The sequence below is a fragment of the Malus domestica genome, chromosome 15, assembly GCF_042453785.1.
Source record: "Malus domestica chromosome 15, GDT2T_hap1".
In the NCBI taxonomy this organism is placed as follows: domain Eukaryota; kingdom Viridiplantae; phylum Streptophyta; class Magnoliopsida; order Rosales; family Rosaceae; genus Malus; species Malus domestica.
In genome coordinates this window covers 25,781,023-25,801,169 of record NC_091675.1, presented here as the reverse complement: position 1 = coordinate 25,801,169, position 20,147 = coordinate 25,781,023, and the positions used below count along the sequence as shown (strand labels likewise).

At 36.7% G+C, this 20,147-nt stretch overlaps 2 protein-coding genes across 2 annotated transcripts; one reads left to right on the top strand and one right to left on the bottom strand.

Annotated features, from left to right (window-relative positions):
- Positions 1-426: 426 nt before the first annotated feature.
- LOC103416017 (ethylene-responsive transcription factor ERF008) lies at positions 427-1,402 on the top strand. Its single transcript, XM_008354287.4, has 2 exons — positions 427-1,053; positions 1,149-1,402. Exons 1-2 carry the CDS (start codon positions 594-596, stop codon positions 1,166-1,168), a joined length of 480 nt encoding a protein of 159 aa, XP_008352509.1. The 5' UTR covers positions 427-593; the 3' UTR covers positions 1,169-1,402.
- Positions 1,403-3,182: 1,780 nt separating this feature from the next.
- Positions 3,183-7,153, bottom strand: LOC103416016 (CBS domain-containing protein CBSX1, chloroplastic-like). Its single transcript, XM_008354286.4, has 8 exons — positions 6,771-7,153; positions 6,436-6,523; positions 6,268-6,332; positions 5,564-5,612; positions 4,107-4,159; positions 3,696-3,811; positions 3,557-3,614; positions 3,183-3,458 (listed from the first exon to the last, which is right to left on the bottom strand). The coding sequence occupies exons 1-8, from the start codon at positions 6,969-6,971 to the stop codon at positions 3,384-3,386; spliced, it is 705 nt and encodes a 234-aa protein (XP_008352508.3). The 5' UTR covers positions 6,972-7,153; the 3' UTR covers positions 3,183-3,383.
- Between the last annotated feature and the right edge of the window lie 12,994 nt (positions 7,154-20,147).

The window sequence follows — 20,147 nt, the reverse complement described above, 5'->3', positions numbered from 1 at the left end:
ATCTGCAACTCAATACTATGGTCTGGTGATATTCCCCTTCACTTAGAAGTGAGAGGTTTTATGTTCGAATCTCATGGATGACGTATTCGATACCAAATTAGGTTGCCACTATGTAGCTTAGCTGAACTCCCCCTCCTCCTACTATAAAAATATCGATGTACTAAAAAAAATGAAATTATATACCCTAAAGGAGAGGAGGTGGGCTTAACCTCACAATGACCAAGCAATAATATGGTTCAAATTCACTTTTAATAAAAATCGAACCTAAGACATCTCACACTAGACTGTAATACTAAGGGACATCAACACCACTTCTTAATTAGGCACAAAACACCCCAAAAACCCAAAAAAAAAAAAAAAATTCGGTGGGATTTGTTGCGTCGGTGAATTTGGATTTATTTTGGGGATTTAAAAATGTTTTCTTTTGTTGGGTTTCAGAGACGTGGAAGCCTACCCAGACGACAACCTTAGTGGCCAAGTAGCATGCAAAACCCCTCCTCCCACCTCTCTCTCTCTCCTCCAGAAAGCAGAGCCCTCCTCTTGCACTCTCAGACCGAACAACAATTGAAGGAGGAGAATTGAAGAGGAAGAAGATGGAGTGCGGCGGAGACACGGCGAACAGGAAGAGAGCGGTGGAGAACGACAAGCCATACAAGGGGATAAGGATGAGGAAGTGGGGAAAGTGGGTGGCCGAGATTCGAGAACCCAACAAGCGCTCCAGAATTTGGCTCGGCTCCTACTCCACTCCCGTCGCCGCCGCCCGGGCGTACGATACGGCTGTTTTTTACTTGAGGGGTCCATCGGCGCGGCTCAATTTTCCAGAGGCTTTGGCGGTCGAAGGCGGCGGCTGCGGGTGCGGCGACATGTCGGCGGCCTCAATACGCAAACGGGCCACCGAGGTCGGTGCCCGGGTCGACGCGGTCGAGACCGCTATGCGAAACCACCGCGGTTCGGCCGGGGGGAACGGAGACGGCGCTGAGATTAAACCTTGCGTCGCCGGATTCGTGGATCGGGTCGACTTGAACAAGATGCCCGACCCGGAGAACTCGGAAGGTGAGTGGAATTAGTGAGAGCAAAACAGAGAAAGGTTGTCTTAAATCTCTTTTGATTTTTAAAAATTGAGGGGTGGCTTTTGCTAACGTGCGCAGGGGAGGTGTGTGACTGCTGAAGCAATGATGAAGCTTTCGTCCTGGTCCTGGATATTAGAATTTCGCCTACTGCATCTTTTTTTTTTTTTTCAACTTTTTTTTTGGTTCAGAAATTTTGGGCCTTTATTAAAAGGTGATATAAGATGTAAATTATGCTACTAAATTAGCTTATTTCCCCCTTTTTCTCTGTATTTACTCCTTTTAATTTTGGGTAAATTAACGTTTCCTCTTATATGGAAATGGTTCGTCTGGTAGCTCAGCTGGTTAGGAGCAGACTCCGAGTTCGATTTCCTCATGTATCGCTTTGTATTAAAACTTTCCTCTTATATAAGTGGTAATATGGTGGTGAGCTAGCAAATGTGGGAGGTGAAGGAGGAGGGCAAAAAATGGAAGAAAAAGGGTGGATTTAAGAGGAAGAGGAAAAAGAAAGAAAGAAAGAAAGAAAGAAAGAAAGAAAGAGGAGGGAATTGTTTTTACTTGTCAGTTTGGTAAGAACAAGAAGGGGTCCTACAGTTGGAGGGGGAGGGGGGGACACAAGAGGGGCCAGGCTAACCACTAAAGTTATAACTACTAGAAAGCAATTGGGATTTGAAAGAGTTAGGTATTTTTCGGTTCTGTGCACTGTTGCTGATTAAGTGTGGTTGATATATGGGTGGTGGTGGTCGTACTGGGGTTTTGGATGACGGAGGAGCAAGACGGCAAATGGGGCGCACAGTGCCCTTTATCGGTTTTGTCCCCCTATCGGTGTCTCACTCTCAGTCTTAGATTCTATTTGTGAGGTCAAATGGCACTATTGTTAAGGCTCTATGATCCCCCTTCGGCAGGCATAAGAGAGTGCTAGGATCGTGTGCTTGTGTTGGAGAGTTGTGTCTGGATCAATCGCATACACGTGAGCGTGGCATGCGCGCGTGTTGAAGAGGAATGGTAGGTGTGGTTGTTTACATGCATGTTGATTCTGACCGTCTTTGCTTGGAGTTGGATCCAAATATGATCAATACGTTCGCGTGTTAAAATGAGTGTTAAGTTCAGTTGCGCATGAGCGTTTGCTGATTACATGCGCATGAGCGTTTGCTGATTACATGCACATGCGTTGATGCTGGTCATCCCTGCTTTGCTGGATTCGAGTTTAAACCAACACGTGCGCGCAACTGATCCTAACATTGTTGAAAGCATAGAGGTTAGCTATAAACACTCAATTTGGCTGGTGACCAATGCATGAGCTGTAAGCCACGGTTTGTTTAGAACTTAAAAACCATTTCTTGCCACTTTTTGGTAAAGGGCAAGGATTAATCCACGATTAGCGGAGAATTCAGTGTTTATTTATTATGCTAAATTGAGTAGTTAATTATTGTCAACTTTCTCAAATCTCAATGCTGTAGATGTCTTTTAGGGGAATTGGATTCCATCCGAATCCTAAAGATCTCTACATCTTAACCATTCATCGTATATCGTGCAGTTATAAATCATTTGATTTTTTTCTATTTAAAATTAAACACACAAAAACTAACCGTACAATGTATAATAAACGATTAAAATGTAAAGATCTCTAGAATTCTCACAAAATGTATCCGTTGAAGATCCTCTTCCGTCTTTTAAGGTGACCTACTTCTAACTTCTAATCCCAACCAAAACAAACAGTTACCTTTTTCTTTTACCTTATTTACCTCTTTACCCTGGAAGATTTGATTGGCTGCAGTGTGATAACCATTTTGTCTACGATACATGTGTTTTTTTCATAAGGATTAGTTGCTCAATAATTGAAGCCGAATAAAGAACGATCGGGGCAATCTTATAGTCATTGGGTAACTTCCACAACCTCCACATTTCAACTATGTTGTTTAACAACTGGTACCGCGAATTTGGCAATTAATCATGAATCAATCCCATGGTATACGCTCAACAAACACCGGTTATCGATAAGATGGCTAACGACACTCACACAGACCAAGTAAATCCGCAACGAGACACGACAGCATCCGGACTAAGTTGTTGTGAAGATCAGTCGCGCTCAAGTGCATGAGAGATTTCCAGCCGTTAGACAATGTGGACTTGTAGGGTCCCACATTATTTTCTTTCTATTCCCGCTTAATTCATTATTAATACAATCTCATTGCCAAATTATACAGACATTTTGTCGAAATTGCTACCTATAAAGCAGACCAATTCCTTCAATTTCGTCTATGATTGCAGCACATAAACATCTGGAAATGACTTTGATCCCTGCTTGTCTTGGTGTTATGTTTTCAATTCACTAGCATGTTTCATTTGAAGGGCAGCTCGTATGATGTTTCCTCTTGTAATAATTCCTATCTTCGGATAAAGAACAACGGCATTTCAGAGATACCGCAGAAAGAGCATTACAACGACAGAGAAAGACACGTATTGAGAGAAGAATAATGCATCGTTACCAGCTTGCCGCTTTCATTTACAACTGGAAGTCTGCGATATTTTGTCTCCAGCAATAATCTGACATTAGATAACCCAAGTTAATAGTTAGTTTTCAGCTAGACCAATAATGGGATCCGGAAATGGGAAATAGTAGAATACCTAGCAACATCCCCAAGATTAGTCGTTTCACTAACAACAACTGGGGCTGGTGTCATCACATCACCCACCACCCGACCATTGGTTTTACTGAGCAAGTTCTGTACCTCGTTAAAAGTCTGCAACCACATTTGCAATTATATAAGCACTTTAGCAAGACAAACAAATTAGTTGTTGCAAAAAAGGAAAGGTCCTGGTCAGACTCAAAGATGCTTTTGTCGCCATGCAGCGATTTGAAATTCCATGGAGCCAAAAGCACTATACCTCTTGTCAATTATTGGGATATACGGGTCTAAGAAACTCTTAAACCCCCTCAAATCCATCCCCATTACTGAGATTATATGCTAATTCTACTAGAACTAATTTAAATAGATCTAGGCAAGATGGAAGTATCTAAAACAACTTCTCACATACTTTCCAACTGCTGTCAACTTCTGGAAACATGCTGTTGTCAGTTCTTCCGCTACCTATGAGGTGAAATATTCAAATGATTTGCATTATCAACTATGTAAGAGATGACCAACTTGATCATAGAGCTTCATAGCACCTTGACATAAAGAGGGGATTTCAACCAAAACCTATCACATTGTTTGTAAGCACTTCTATCTATAAATAAATTGAATTCAATCAAATAAACTTTAGCAGAATTCATTTTCAATTCATGTAATCTGTTTGAAATTAAATTGAATAATTAAGTTGATTTACTTTTGTTTAATTAAAACAGAGGAAACAAATGAATGTGGCCCCAACACATCACTAGCCATATGTTCTTACGTCTTTGACATCATGTAGACGCAATAATCCAAGCAAAATTCATGCAATTTAAATGACAAAAATGGAAACCATTTGGTTACTGAAGGCCCCAGAGGGAACTCTGTGGAGAATGAAGATAACAGTGCAGAAACAATAGGGGATTCACGGCTACTTTTGGAACGATAGAAAGTGTGAGAGAAAATTACATTGAATCCTTGACAAATCAAATTTAATTTGGTTGGACTGGTATCTGTATGAAAATCCAAATCTTTCCCTACCAAATCAATTGAATTCTAAGGGCAAGGCAGTTCTAGATAGTAATGCGAACTCAGATGAAACTGAAAGGAAGCAGAGAATTCCTTATTCTGGCAAGGTTCAAGATAGGCTGTAAAAGAAGTTCGACAAACGTTTGCATCTCATGTAAATTTGATATACAAATCATACGGGTAAAAGTAACATTTTGACCCTTTCCAAGAGATTTGTATTAATACATGATTCATGCCCAACACTCCATTTTTTATCTGCACAATATTGATTCACTTCTTTAAAATCCCTTTTTCCTCAACAAAAGTTAAAATAAATTCTATACTTCCAAAGCCAGTACAGTATGATTTGCATGTATGTTTCTGTATATTAAACTTAACCGTAATACCAACTTTTTGAGGTTGGTTACGTGGATCCTAATCACATACTTGTTGGGATGTGTGACAAGAATTTTTGTTTTCGATTATATACTCAGTATCTTTATACCACTCATCTCCCTCAACATCCTCATCTCCATGTTTGCTCCCTTTTATGGAAAAAAAATATCATCATATGTTAATTAGCATCAATGTTGAAAAACAAATAAATAACGTATACTTCAATTTCCTCAAACTAATCTATACTTCAATACCAGCCAAAACAAAGCTTCTCTGCTAAACAAATAACTTTGTCAAACAATCTTAGTTCACAAGATTCAGATTACCCTTTTTCAAGGGGTGGCCTAGCACTATCAAGTATGAAACTGAATCAAATGAAGGTGAAAATGAGAGAAAAGACGGCTGTGAAATACAAGGCACAATTCCATAAAGAAACAAAAATGAATACCTAAGATATCAATGAACATATTTAGTCACCTGAGATAGTGTCCAGTGCTAACAAGTCATAGTCTGAGACAAGACCGATCTGCATCGACAAAGTACCATTATATATCAGTTGCACAATGTAACTACATTAAGTTCACATCAGATGCCAAAAGGAAAGAGAAAAAGAAAACAGAAACTGAAGCAACAAAGACGATGGTTAAAACTTCTAGAAGAAAAGAAAAAGGAGAATTGTTTGTTTCCATAAAATAATATCGGAAAACTCAGGAAATTCCATGGAGGGTGTGAGATAGACATCTGCATGTTTCCCTTGCTTAATTGCAACAAGTAATTACATACTGTTGTTCTCAGCTAGATATGTTTCGAAACGAACAAAGCAGGTATGTGCGCTCTTGACCTTTAAGGTCATAACAGAATCCTAAATCAGGGGTATGATTAACAGCAATGTACCCCTATAATGGTTTTCTGGTCTGTCGTTAGTCTAGACCCTCGGATTTCGAATCCTGAACGTCCTATGTGAATCCCTAATCCTCACATATAATCAGACTGGCAAAAATGCAGCTTAAGTAAGAAAATATTTTGCCACATATGTTCAAACGTCACAAATTGGAAATCATTTGCAAAGTAAGGTTCTGGAATTTTAAATGAATAGATATTACATGGAGACCTAAATCATATAATCATTTATGCACCGGATGAAGAGGTCGACAAAACGTGATTCTGTTTTCGACACCTACCAATTTCCAGTCATCGTCGATCACCGGAAAACCAGTGATTCTGTTTTCGACAAGAAGCTCTATAGCTGTAGGCACAAAGCCGATCCATCAGAATAAATGAAAAATCTAAAAAAAAAAAACAAGTATTACACGCGACGAGGTGTCATCTCATACAAATACAACAAATACCTTCATCCACAGTCGTTGTAGGCTTCACCACGTGCAAATCCTCTCTTCTCGTCATAAAATCGCCAACCGTGAAAACTCCAGTTTTCTCCTGCACAACATTATCGAGCAGCGGCAATTCCGATCACAAATTATCCAGTTCTAATCACACAAATGCAGTGAACAAATTCGGATGAAATTAATTAGATGAAGAAGCAAGCAGGTTTGACAGCAGTCACATTTTCCAAATTTCATCCTTTCACCATTTACAGAGGAATCAGTCACCCTAACATATTACAAAATTTGATCAAATTAATCAGATACAAATTCGAATTGCATAACGGAGAAGAAGAAGATACCGGTACGGAATTAGGCATGAAGGTGGCGCCGGCGGCGACATTGAAGGACCTCCGAAGACCCGAAGCGGCGACGTAAATCGGGAAGAGCCTCCGACCCGGACGAGATAGCAGCGGCAAGCACTGCAGCCGATTGGCCGGAGCAGAAGCGGAAGACGCAGAGAGAGGGAGGAGCGGAGGTTTTGGAACGAAAATCGAGGCCATGGATGATGGATTGGGATGTATACAAATACAGTGGACTGACTACTAGAGGTGGTGTTGGCAATTTGTTTTGGGTTTTCTGCGGAGATTTATATACATTTTATTTCTGCAACCGCCCTGGTGATCGGGACCGCGCTACATGTTAAATAATAACGGATTTCAAAACTAATTTGACTGAGCTGACTAGGTTGTGTGCATGTCACATTATGATTTTAGGAAACTTTAATGAAAAATATTCGGTACTGTTTACTTTAACGAAAAATTACATTTTTACACTAAAAAGTCAATCCTGGTACTATTCACTTTACCCTTTATTTTGTCCTTATCATTAAAACTCAAAGTTTTCAAACCATTTTCATTAGTTTTCCTGTGAGGTCGAGAGGGGAGCTATGTGTGTTGCAAATTAGCAATAGAGCAACTTACATTAAATAGGTTTATTATAATTTGTCGTTCCAAATCAATTGGACTAGAATTTTTTCTCATTCTTTTTCTATCCCCTTCACTCATTTTCTTTTACATTCTTTATTTTGTTTTTATCTTTCTATATAAAATTAATATAAGATGTTGATATGGTTTAACCGTGACCGTCCAATAGGAGGGAAGAGAAAGGGAGGGAAAAAAGAGAGAAGAGAGAATCATAGTCCGAATCAATTACATGTAATATCATGTGAAGAGAAACTTACATATAATATTGTTATTTAATCGAAACACAATTGTAATGATGGACACGTTCCATGCGTGTAAGTCTTCATAAAATAGGGACTCCAAGATGACATTGTCTCAATCGATCATGCCCTGTAAGGTTGGAGTCTTTTAGGGAATATTGTGTCTTATTGAGACTTGATAAGATGCCAAGGTAAAATGTCACCTATGAAATGCCTAATAGTGCTTTCAAGTTTAAAGAAGTGTTCTTTAGGATGGTCTTTGAGTGTGGCACTTTTATCGCTTACTTTAAAGAGGAGGTCTTGAAAGAGGTTGTAGTGACAACAAAGGCCAAGTGAGTGGGTCCTCCAGGGGTGGATGGTTGGGAGAGGTCAGTGAGTTTTGCTCACTTTCTCAAAAAGTTTTATGATGCCACCTTGATCTTGAGTGCAACCCTTGCTCCAACGTCACACTTAATACTTAGCACGGATATTGCTTTGCAAGTGGAGATAGATGAACAAATTTTAAACACCTCTAATGTCACTTTGCAAAGTGTAGCTACCTCAACGAAACTCAAGTTTGACAAATATTGGGGTGACATTGAAAATGTGAACTCTATTCTCTTTGTAGCCCAAGCACTTGACCCAAGGTTCAAATTCGAAATGTTGGAGACAAATCTAGAACATCTCGGCTATGGATGGGACAAAATAAGGGAGGTGAAAGCAAAGGTTAAAAGCAATGTAACCGAGTTGCATGATGCATATAAGGTGGGAGCCATCCTTAGTAGTAGTAGTAGTAATGGCGGTGCTACTTCAAATGTGGAGCAAAAATTAAGTGTTGTAGTAGATGATGGAAGGGTGTGGTGGATATTGATGTTGCTAAAAGGATGACAAGGAAGATCCAACAAAAGAGGGTGGCGGCACAACAAAATGAGATAGCTAATGAAGTGGATATGTACTTTAATGATCCATATCAAAGCCTAACATTTGAGGGTTTCAATCTTTTGGATTGGTGGAAAGGAAATAGTAGTACATATCCAACTCTTAGTAAAGTTGCTAAGGAAGTATTTTCTCTTTCTAGTGGCACAGTTTTTGGTGAGAATGCCTTTAGTCTTGGTGAGAGAGTTGTTGATCCTTTTAGAGCTTCCTTAATGCCTAAAATGGTTGAGGCTTTAGTGTGTACTAGTGATTAGCTTAGGGGGAATGAATTTTGTTTCTACAAGGAGCCTACACTCGACGAATTCATTTTTTACAAGGAACTTGAACGCTTAGAAAAAAGTAAGTAAAGAATTTAATTTCCCCTTTTATTTTCTTAATATTCATTATCTATTTTTATAATTCAATATAAATGATTTGTGGTTTATTAGTTTAGGCATGACTAATTTGGGAGGTGGGGAGAATACAACACAAGGAAATGAAATAACACCTTCACCTCCTCGACCACCTTAAGTTGAAGTTCAACAACGTTAAAATCAATCACTACCTCCACAAGCACCCATATTAAGTGGAAGGGCTCAACCATCACCATCAAAGGGAAGAGTTAAACCAACAAGAAGAGGAAGAGGTCAACAATCAACAACAATAAGCACGGTAAGGGAGCAACCACAATCGTCAACAAGAGGAAGGGCCCAACAATCTTCATGAACTTACATTAAGTTTTTCTTTTTGCTTTTGGTTTGTAACTTAACTTATTTTATTTTGAAACTTTGGCTTGTAACTTATTTTTTTGCTTTTGGGTTTGTTATTTAACAAATTTTATATTTGTTGCAAGCATGATAATAGAATACATTTGAAGAAAAATTCGTAATTTCATATTTCAATTAGGGCTATGAATCTATGATTGCACAAAATGGTATGTCTGAAGTAAGGGGCTCAAATTTTAATTTATATGACGTTGGGCTAACAATTTCAATCTAAAAGGCTAAATTTCAGTACAAAAGCCTAATATGTCAAGTTTAAGCCCAAAAATCCAAAATCAAAATTGAGTCTCGATTTGTGCCAAAATACTGAAAACATTTCGTGATTCCCAAAATTCAGGAATACTGAAATTTCGGTTCGAGATTGATGTTCAAATTCTCATCCCGAAATTTTTTTGTTTGAGATTCGAGATACTAGTTTTAGTTCAGTATCCCATACCAAACCAGCCCTAAAAATAGGTGTCATTTCTAAATTTTTATAGGAGAGTTTAAAAAAACAAATTCCCTTCAAAATTCGTATTCTTTTAGGTTAACCAAATAAGAAAATTCACAAAGGTTAGAAAATAAAATTCCATCATTATAAAATTTCTTAATAATCTTAATTTTTTTCATCCAACCAGAGTATAACTAAATCTACAAATGATTTACACAATCACACAATATGAAATATTAACTATAACAATTATTTATAGAAGTATATATAAATAAGTCCACACCAAATCTATTAGTTACATCGGGCCAAATTTGCCACCATTCTTAGATCTGGGCCACGAGCCGACCCAAAGAGTAGTATAGAAGGCCCAAACCCTAGTCATTAGAAAATGGGCCAAATATAGTATTGCCCTGCAATTGAGCTGGACTGCTCACAACTCTAAAAATGGGGCCAAATTCGAACCAGCCCATAAGGGCTTGGCCATTTTTATAGGCTTATAGTCGAAAGTACAGGTTTCAGAAAATATAAAAATACACCAAACTATCAAGTTAGGTATTTCATATTTTGTTCTCCTTTTATCTTTTCTTGGTAAGGCAGTGAAGTGAAACCATGTCATATATGATTATTACTTAAATTGTGATGTACATAGGAATATCATGATCATTACCATGTTTTCGTTTGTTAAAATGAGTTTGAAACAAATAAATGCAAGCCATCATGTGCACGATTAACAATTGTTGCACGTAACATCTTTTCGTCATAGAACTGATTAATACTAAGGTAACGCTCATCATTTTTTTAATAACTTGGAGTCAGACATTTTTTCGCACTATATGTATAAGAAAAATCTGGTACCAAGAAAAGATAAAAGGAAATTGTGACACATAGCAATTTCCATATAGTAAATTGTCTTGGTAAAGAAAATTTTTGGTAGGTGAAGATATATATAATTATTTTTAAATGCGGGTCCACGTAAACTTATGTCAAGAATATGTTATAGTTAAGGCACCTTAAAATTCATTAGAATTATATACAGTAACCATATACTTAAATGAGTTCATTACTAAATCTTGGTAGTAGTTTGATAGCAATAACATGTCTACATTTAACAAATATGCCTTTGCTCTCTCAATGGCATTCTCTTCACTTTACATCTATCTTTTGTGTTTGTTTATTTAAGTAAGCCCAATATTAGATTAAAAATCAAGTTTAGAATCATCAATCTGAGTTCCTTCGTTGATAATCCACATTTAATGAAGGCCATGTTCTATAAGAGTGAGTGGATACCAAAACCATGCATATTGTACAAGGTTTTTGTACAATAAGGTAAAATTCGAGACCCAATTGGTACATCCTCAATTGGGCTTGGAAATTGCTATTTGGGAGTTGTGGTGGGTATCATCTTGTTTTGTTTTTTTTACCAAGACAAAAAACAATACAAGGGGACAAAAGGAGAAAACTCCATGTTTGTCTACTACTAGTCATTTTTTTTCTGTATGTTTATATGGTATTGCATATCTAACAATTATTAAAAATTGTGATATGAACTAATTTCCACATATGCCAACCACCCAACTTTGCAAAATTAGAGTTGTGATTAGACCTTAGTAATCAAAAGAAAAAAAAATTGGGGGACAATCCAATGGTGTGAAAAAGGAGAAACAATTTGTGGGCACTTTCCTTGTCACTTGACAAGATGAGTGATATGCGCTCGCTAATGAATACATGATGTTTTTTGAAACGATTGAAAGTGCTTTTGGTGAAAATATTTTTGAAACCAATTCTTAGTAAAAATCTAAGTGGATACTGGAAAAACACTTTAAATGCTTCCTGCAAGAAGCACATATCTGGTGCTTCTTCCAAAAATCACTTTTATTCTGCAGGGTACCTATTACATACTATTATTATAATATTTTTGTGAAATTATATAATTGTTTTACAGCGAGGGGTTACATTTTCCAAAAAGGTTTTACAAAAATTTAGGGCTATTCACCCTTATTTTTTGCCACTCCTGGATTTTAGTGGCAATGGTTTTCTGACGATGAGGATTGCTGGTAAAAGTTGTGAAGTAGGAGACTTCTCCTTTCGGTATAAACGTCCTTACTATTATCTTACTGCAATTTACTTACCCTTTGGACATCACTTGTGTGAAATGGGTTGATCTGCTCACATTTGCACTCTAAAATTAGTTACTTTAGGTTTAAATTAGTAGCACTTTCCAAATCACCATCACTTCATGGTTTCGTCATCTTCTAGGTGTCGGCTAGCACAATTCGGTTCAGGTGTCCAAGTGGATATTCTAGGTCAACGTGTGTTAGTTGCGCTTTTAGTCTGTTTAAAAGCACTTCTAAACAAGCCCATAAGTCCTTATAGACTCTTTAACACAAACTATGCATTTGTAAGAAGTTCCTAATCAAGTCTTTCTATAAAAGCTTTAAAAATATTTGGGCGTGAAATGAACGTGGTATTATTAGTCAATGTATTATAAAATAAGTAGACGACATAATATCACTTGAAAAATATAGTTATAACATTAGAAGATCAATAATTTAAAATAACGGTGTTACAATCTTACTGATAAATTGCACGGATGGTAGAAGCGTAGGTTTAAAACAAAGTGAAAACGTTTAAGGATGATAAAGGGGGTGGGCCTGGAGGGTTTTGTAGAGGCAGCCTTAGGGTAAAAGATAATTTGAATGGTGAAGGGCTGAGAAACGAAGGTACAAGTGTTTTGCACTTGAGGAAAACAACCTCTTCAATTCAAAGCCTCGTCCCACTTCCATTATTGGGAAGGGTTGCATTTTGCAAATGCCACATTTGCACCCACTCATTACCTGCACACGACTCAATACTCTTTATCGTCGTGTTTGGTTGTAGGGTTTGGATGGGATTATTGAGGATTTGACGTGTTTATGCCTTTCATTGTGTTTGGTTATGCATTTTTTTGTGTTTGGACTTGTTTGGAATTTTGTCTTGTGCGCTGTGACGTGACCCGTGACCACCTTCTTTCACCTCTCTCGTCTCGTGTACCGTACCCTCCGCAGACGATATTTGTTTCCCTCTGACACGCACACACCGTTTCCTCCTCCCTCCTCCTATGGTGAATGCCAAAAAAAGAAAATATATGGTTTTGGTAAATAAATATTGGAAATTTTTACAACTAGATCTACCTTAATTGAACTTAAAATTACATTATAAGAGGTGAGTATTGAACAATCAAGAAAACTTGGTTTAGATCAAAAAAATAATTTTGTATGTAGCACTAGTTTTCGAGTTTTAGCTTGATATATGAACAAATATTTGAATACATTCGGTCAAGTAATTTATTAATAGATGCATTTTTATTTAGTAAAATGAAAATTTGATTTATAATGCAAGATGGCGTACATTAATAGCATGCATAATACAAGGTCTTTCTCCAACAACTAATCTTCAAAGAGTCAATAATGATATAGGGTAGCGCTACTAAGCCAATAAATTAGGTTAAATCAGGCACCATCAACATAAAACAAAATTAAAACTCAAAACTTTCACAACAAACTAATGCATAATGATTCATACTAAAAATCGTAAAACTTACTTACACATCAACCTAATTCAAAACTAAAACTACCTCCCATAGGAATTACAAACTCAGACAATAAACGTGTTGCAACTTATTTCAACCTAGAACTTAACAAAAACAACTCTTGAATTGATTACGTGAAAGTCACTTAAATGTGAAAGCCTAGAAATGTTGTTGGCAGTGTTAATTATACATTATGAAAGTTTTACATAGTAGTTGAAACGATTCTACCATCTCTACTTAATTGTCAATTAATTTACGTCGAATGCTCACATTCTATAATTTTTTGGATTAATTATTAGATAAGGATAAGTATGATAACGTGTCTAAACACTTGCTTAGATCTATTTGTTATGACAAATATTATGATAAGTTTTCAAGTTGGATCTAGGTGTTATTACAAATATTATGATAAGTTGTTAACAAACATATCACCCTTTATAAAATGCGGTCGGTTCATGTGGTCTCTTCCCTTACCTAGTATCAGATTACAATATAGCCAGCCAGCTCCTTCCAATTATTGATTTCAAGTATTATATTATTTTTTTTACAGAATAATTGACATTTAAAATGACAAAACATAAATAAAAGAAATATAAAATCATTTTTCCTATTCCACTTTGCAGGCTGCAGTGTACTTAATTTTCTTTAATTTCTTTTGAATTGGAAATTGTTATTAGCATTCCAAAAATTTCATTTTATACTCCAAACTTTCTATAATTAGAAACAAAATATACTTGTGAGGAATGTAAAATGAGATTTTTTTTAGTGCTAATAACAATTCTCTTTGGATTATGTTGATATTTTATCTCAAAATGATAGCGTTAGTGGTTATATTGATAAAATTATTTTGGATAGAAGGATCAGTAAAGGTCAAATGCGCACTAAAATGTATAAGCATTATTATTTTTTATTAATTATTTATATACATTGTTTAAATAAATACGATATTCATTACTACGATAAAACGATTATGTAAAAGTTAGAAAATAGGATGCACAGTTCAAAGCGTGTTGTATGCTTTTTGAAGTAAATAAAATTTCCCGAAGTTTTTTTATTATTAAAATAAAACAAATGGGGAGTTTAGTGTGGATGATGTCAAGCATGACGTTATCTCTTAATCCCCGAATCTATCTGCCAATCTATCCATTGGCCTTTGAGTCGGGTTCAGCATTAAAGTCAGAATTTAGTCCCACACGCGCTCATCTATGGAGTTGCTCAGCACGCTCATCTACCACCTAGTGAAGTTGGATCATCATACACCGGAGAATTACTCGATTACATTTGCTTGTCTGTAAGTTTCTAATCGGCGTTTTGCAATATATAAACAGAACTAGCTTGGCTAACTAAGTGACAATGGTCTTTTATTTAGTGCAGAATCTACCAGTCTCCAGTCACATTTTGACAGCATCTAGCTTTAGCTAAATCTTGGTCATTTCTTGAAGGGATCCCTTATCCGTCTAGTTTAGAGTAGAAATATCGTTAGCTTGTTGTAAAAAAAAAAAAAAATGTTTTCAAATAAAGTAATAAAACAATATAGGAGAATTGTATCCTTAAAAGAACATGTTTACCGGTATAACATGTAAAATTGTCACCCTGAGTCAATATATATTTCAATTTGGGGCTCTCATGAGTCATGACCCAAAAGTTGGGTCCTTTGAAGTGAAAAAAAAAATAAATAATTAACATAGAAAGAAAAGTTGTTATAACTAAATATACGAAAAATTAAGTTTCCATTTTTATTTTTTCTACTTCATTTATTAAAATCTTATTCATTTTCAATTTTTGATCAGATTCTTAGATTTTAATAGATGTCATTAATTATTTTAATAATAAAATATTTTTTATTTCTAAATATATTCATTTAGTATTAGAAATGTTACAGTTGGTATATTTATATTTATGGCTAAATTTTTTTTTTCATATATATATATATTTATAGTTTGTACCCATTTTTAATTTGCAATCCTATTTTTTATTATTTATTTTGTACCAATTTTATTTTCAGTTTTATTTGTGCCCATATATTAATTCTTTTTTATGCCAATATTTTTTAAACTTTTATTTGTATTTGTACCCATATATTTTTAATTTATTTGTACCCATTTTTAATTTTGCTAGATGTACCCATGCTAATTATATGTGATAGCCCGTCTTGAAGTAAGAAATATTGTATTTGCGATGACGTGAAATGTCTATTTTACCCTTGAGCGTTATGTGGTGTTGTGTGGTTTAAGTTTTTGGATGTGGACCAAATATGTTAAGTCCTAATTGTTTGGACCCAATTAGAACTAAGTTTTTGCTTGTTTTGGTTGGCTGCAACCTGGACCACACACTCACACACACACATCAACTCGTTGACCCTCTCTCTCTCCTTCCCTTTCGAGTTTTCTTCCATTTCCATACAATTGTACGAACAATCTCTCAAATCTACTTTTTCATGTGAAGATCGAGTTTGTAAACACATCATCACCTTCCTTGTAACCATATGAACTCAACTATACCCTTGGTTGGACGTGAGGGCTTCAGGAACCTCTGGAACTAAAAACTCCGATGAGGTGCACTATTCACTCGTCGTGATTGCATTGGTTTCAGGTAGTTTTAAGACTTAGAAAGGTTTTATTCTTGCTTTTCTAGTACCTTGGGTTAATTTTGGAGTAGTTTTTACGTAGAAACACTCGGGTTTAGTGAGTTGCAGGGTGGCCAGATTATCTTGACTTTTTTCGGTGGATTTAGGACCTAAAGGGGGTAAGAATTTGTTCCCTTTGTCCTAAGCTTCATTTTGGTTCAAATTTCAAGGATTTTGGTTGAGAAATGAGTGAGAAATTAAGCGTAGAAAATGTTCCAGAATCCGGCATTTGTAGGGGTGACCGGCGCCGGACTGTGGCGAACCAAGGAAGGAGAAGGAACATATTCCGTCAATTTTGACGGAATATTCTTAACGGCGTCAGGTATATTTAATGGTATATGCTGATTTTTAACGGAATATTCCCTAACGCCGTTAGGGATTCCGTTTGGTGTGCCATGCACGTGCCAGCGAGTGTGGCCGTGCCTTGGCCAGCGCGTGGGACATCGAAATTTTTTTCTAAAAATATAGGGATGTTTGTGGGGTTGAGTAGGCCACGTTGGTATACTCAAATACCTCAATTGAGCAACGTATGAGAAGTTAATACCTAGTTTTGGTTATGTGCTTAAAATAACGTTTAAATACTTGTTTCGCATATAAGTGAGACCTATCCAGAGGAAGAGTGCAGTCAAGCCAGACTCGGGGGTACAACCCTTTCACATATCAATGAGTGGGCTTTTGGTTTTCAGTATATATATATATATGTACACACTTGGTATTTTTCCCAGAAAACTTAATTAAAAGATTTGATAATTTGAAATGCCATGTCAAATGCTCTATGTTTGATTATGCATTAGTAGGTTATATATATATTGTTGCTTGACGTTGTGGATGCTCAGGTAAGCTTCAGGTGAGTATATTGATGGTAGTGAGTATGATTGTGTTGAGATGTATTTATAGCTCATTGTCCTGCACCTCGGTGTTAGTGCTCTGCTCGAGGCAGGGCCTAGCCTTCACGTAATCGTTCACCTCCCACACCACACGCTCACCTTGGATCCAAGGCAGGTGCCAGCCTGTCGTACAGACCACATTAGGTGGTTCTGACTCGTAGGTGATTTGCGATACTTCGCACAGCCTTTACGTGATCGTAGCACTTGAACATATTTATTTACACCTAGCCTGTCGTACAAACCATTTGATATTGATTTATTTCACCAGGCTTACTTATTTCTTTCTGAGATTTGACATGATATATTCGGTGGATTTGCTATTTTGAATATGATTTTGAGATATAATCGTGCATACTATTTTCTGGGAATTATACAGGTTTTACGGCGATGGGTTATTTACTTTTGATAATGAACGATTTTGAAAAGCTTTGTTTTTGCCCACTTACACTTTCTGTTTTGCGCCCCTCCAGGTTCTAGTTAGGAGTGCTTGTTGGTGGCTTACGAAAAATCGTCGGTGGTTCTGACAGATTATCACCAATGTAGGATCATCTTTGGTATTGTATAATTAATATTCGTCCTGGTGGATTGCTAATCAAGGGTTTCTAATACTTGGTAGTTTTTGTAAGGACTAGGGAAGTTTACGGGAAGACTCAGAATAAAGTAAAAGCTTAAAGCACAAAAACTAAGGTTTCCAACACTTAGAGGTAGCTTCATTTACTTGGTGCGTTCTTACCCTAGTTTGTCCTTCTCATCGTCGATGTTTTTTCTCCAACATACTGGCCTTTTTAATTTATAGGTGCAGGGATTCCTCTAAGTTCTAATTAGGGAATCCTTTGGTTTTCTCTCTTCCTCCTATTTTGCTAAGTCTTCGCTTCTCTTTTCTATGGTTGCAGCTATAGGGCTCTTCTTTGTTATAGCACTGCAAGGGGCTGGTAGCTTCGGGAAGCCTAGGTTGAACACGCTGCCCATGGCTCCTTCTTCCTGCACCAAGTCCCACAACACGACTTCATCTTTGGAAACAATCCCTTATGTTTTCTCTCTTGTTTTCATGTGTGAGCTTGGAAAGGAAATGTTTTTTTCTTTGCTCATTAAAGTGGCATGTGGCTCTACGTCAAAACATGATCTTGTTTTGACTTAGTCAGCTTAGCTTTGGGATGTTGGTTGTTTCCTAAATGTCTTGGTTTATAAGTGAAAAAGGGGAGGATAAGACTGTTCTCTCTCAAGCCTTCCTACATGGAGCTTAAAATCACAGGCTTAGATTTTTGTGCTCCCAAGCAGCCCAAAATGTTCCACAATTCTAATTCTACATATGCACAATAAATTTATGTAACCATCCACACCATAATCCACTCAGCAAACCCCTTTAAGTGTGTTGTGTGCTTGGCAGGACATACGCGTATTAACATTATTATAGGGTTTGGACGATAAATATGCATGATTTGTATGGGCTTGACGTGTTTTACAAATGTCCAATTTTATAAACTATTATTTTATTAGTGTGGCATGATTGTGAGCTTAAATACCCTTCGTTTTGTTTTTTATGCATGAATTAAGCTTGGTTTGCGACGTGCATGCAATGATTGGGCTTCAAGATATTATTGGGCTTATAGGTGAAATTTTTTGGGCACTAATAATAATGTACTTTTAAAACATGTGACAAACATTTATTAGACAATTAATACCACTAATCCTTTATCTTAGCGATGACCTGAGTGATTGTACTTGGGGTTCTTGCTCAGGGACAACTCTACGACACCAATATAAGGAAACAAAGTTTTATATGGCCTAAATATTTTTCCATAGACTTGGCAAGATTGTTAGGACTGTTCCTTACTTTTCTTTTTGGTTATTTTGTTGTTGCTTTAGTTCCTAGTTTGGCAGTTTAAGAATTTTATGTTGGACCATGCTTACGAACTAGAGTGACTAGAGACCATGTTGCTGTTTGTGCAATGTCATTTATCCTGGCATTTACCTTTGTAATATGACATTTTACATGGCTCCATCTACTCTATCTACTATTTGGAGTAATTAAATAGTTAATAACCAGTGCTTTTGAAAAAAGTATGATATTTTACTTATTGAAAAAAGTTGAAATTATAAACACATACTCATGAAGAATTCAGCTAGAAACGTTTTTTGCAAACCAGAACTAAAAAATTTAAAGTATGATCAACTGCAAAGTAATGAGCAAACTTCAAGTACTTTGAAGCTGAGCTCACCATGATTCGCAAGATTACATAGATCGATTGAAAGAATCGTTAAATCACTAGTTACTTGAGATCAGGTGAGAATAAAAACTCTCAAATCATAAATCCGAAGTATGATACCCATGGGTCTAACGGTGACACGCCCCAACCCCAATATCCCCAAATATCAGGGTTGGCACGTGCTAGCCGATACCCTAGGGTGACGAAGCCATTTGAAACATGCATACAATTAAGAATACATAATTGGAATGAATTAAACCAAAGTATAATCATGCTCAGAGCATACAACTACTTAAGAATAATGTGAATGAATTATAATAAAAAGTACAACAAAGGAATGAGTCATATAATTAGAAGACTCGAAGACGCCTAAGCGGAAGTGCCCTGATGCCGGGGTTATGCGCCTCAATTCTAACTTCTGAGGGGGCGCAAGAACAGAAAAGGTGAGTGGACCAAAGTTTATATTAATACTAATAATAGGAAAACCATTTTATTTCTGAACAGAATAACCTCCTGTTTTGAAAAACACATGTAATTCAACATCATAAGTTTTCTGAAAACTCTAGCATGCAATGAAAACGTTCGTAAAACATGTACATGTAAAACAATGCTCGATAATGGGGTAAAACATATAATACTACATCATAAGTTTTCTTATCAACATTGTACTCACTAGGGGTATTATAGTGGCCCACATGCATAACCACCACCAGAGGTGAAGCTTTACGACACTGGGTTACGCCAATGAAGAAACCATGGTCCATCACCCGAATGTGAAGTTGTACGACTTCGGGTTACACCGGAGAAAAAGATATAACACATATATGTAAATGCAGTGGGCCTATCACCCAAAGGTGAAGCTGTACGACTTCGGGTTACGTCAGTGAAGAAATGGGGGTCCATCACCCGAAGGTGAAGCTGTATGACTCTGGGTTACGCCAGAGAATAAGCATATACATATTACATCACACACCGACACTAGCCTCGGGCTAGTGAAGCTAGGGGTATATCATCAACTCCTCATTCGCCTGAAGACAATACATGTCAATCACCCGAAGGTGAAGCTGTATAACACTGTATTATGCTAGTGAAGAAACTAAGGTCCATCACTCGAAGGTGA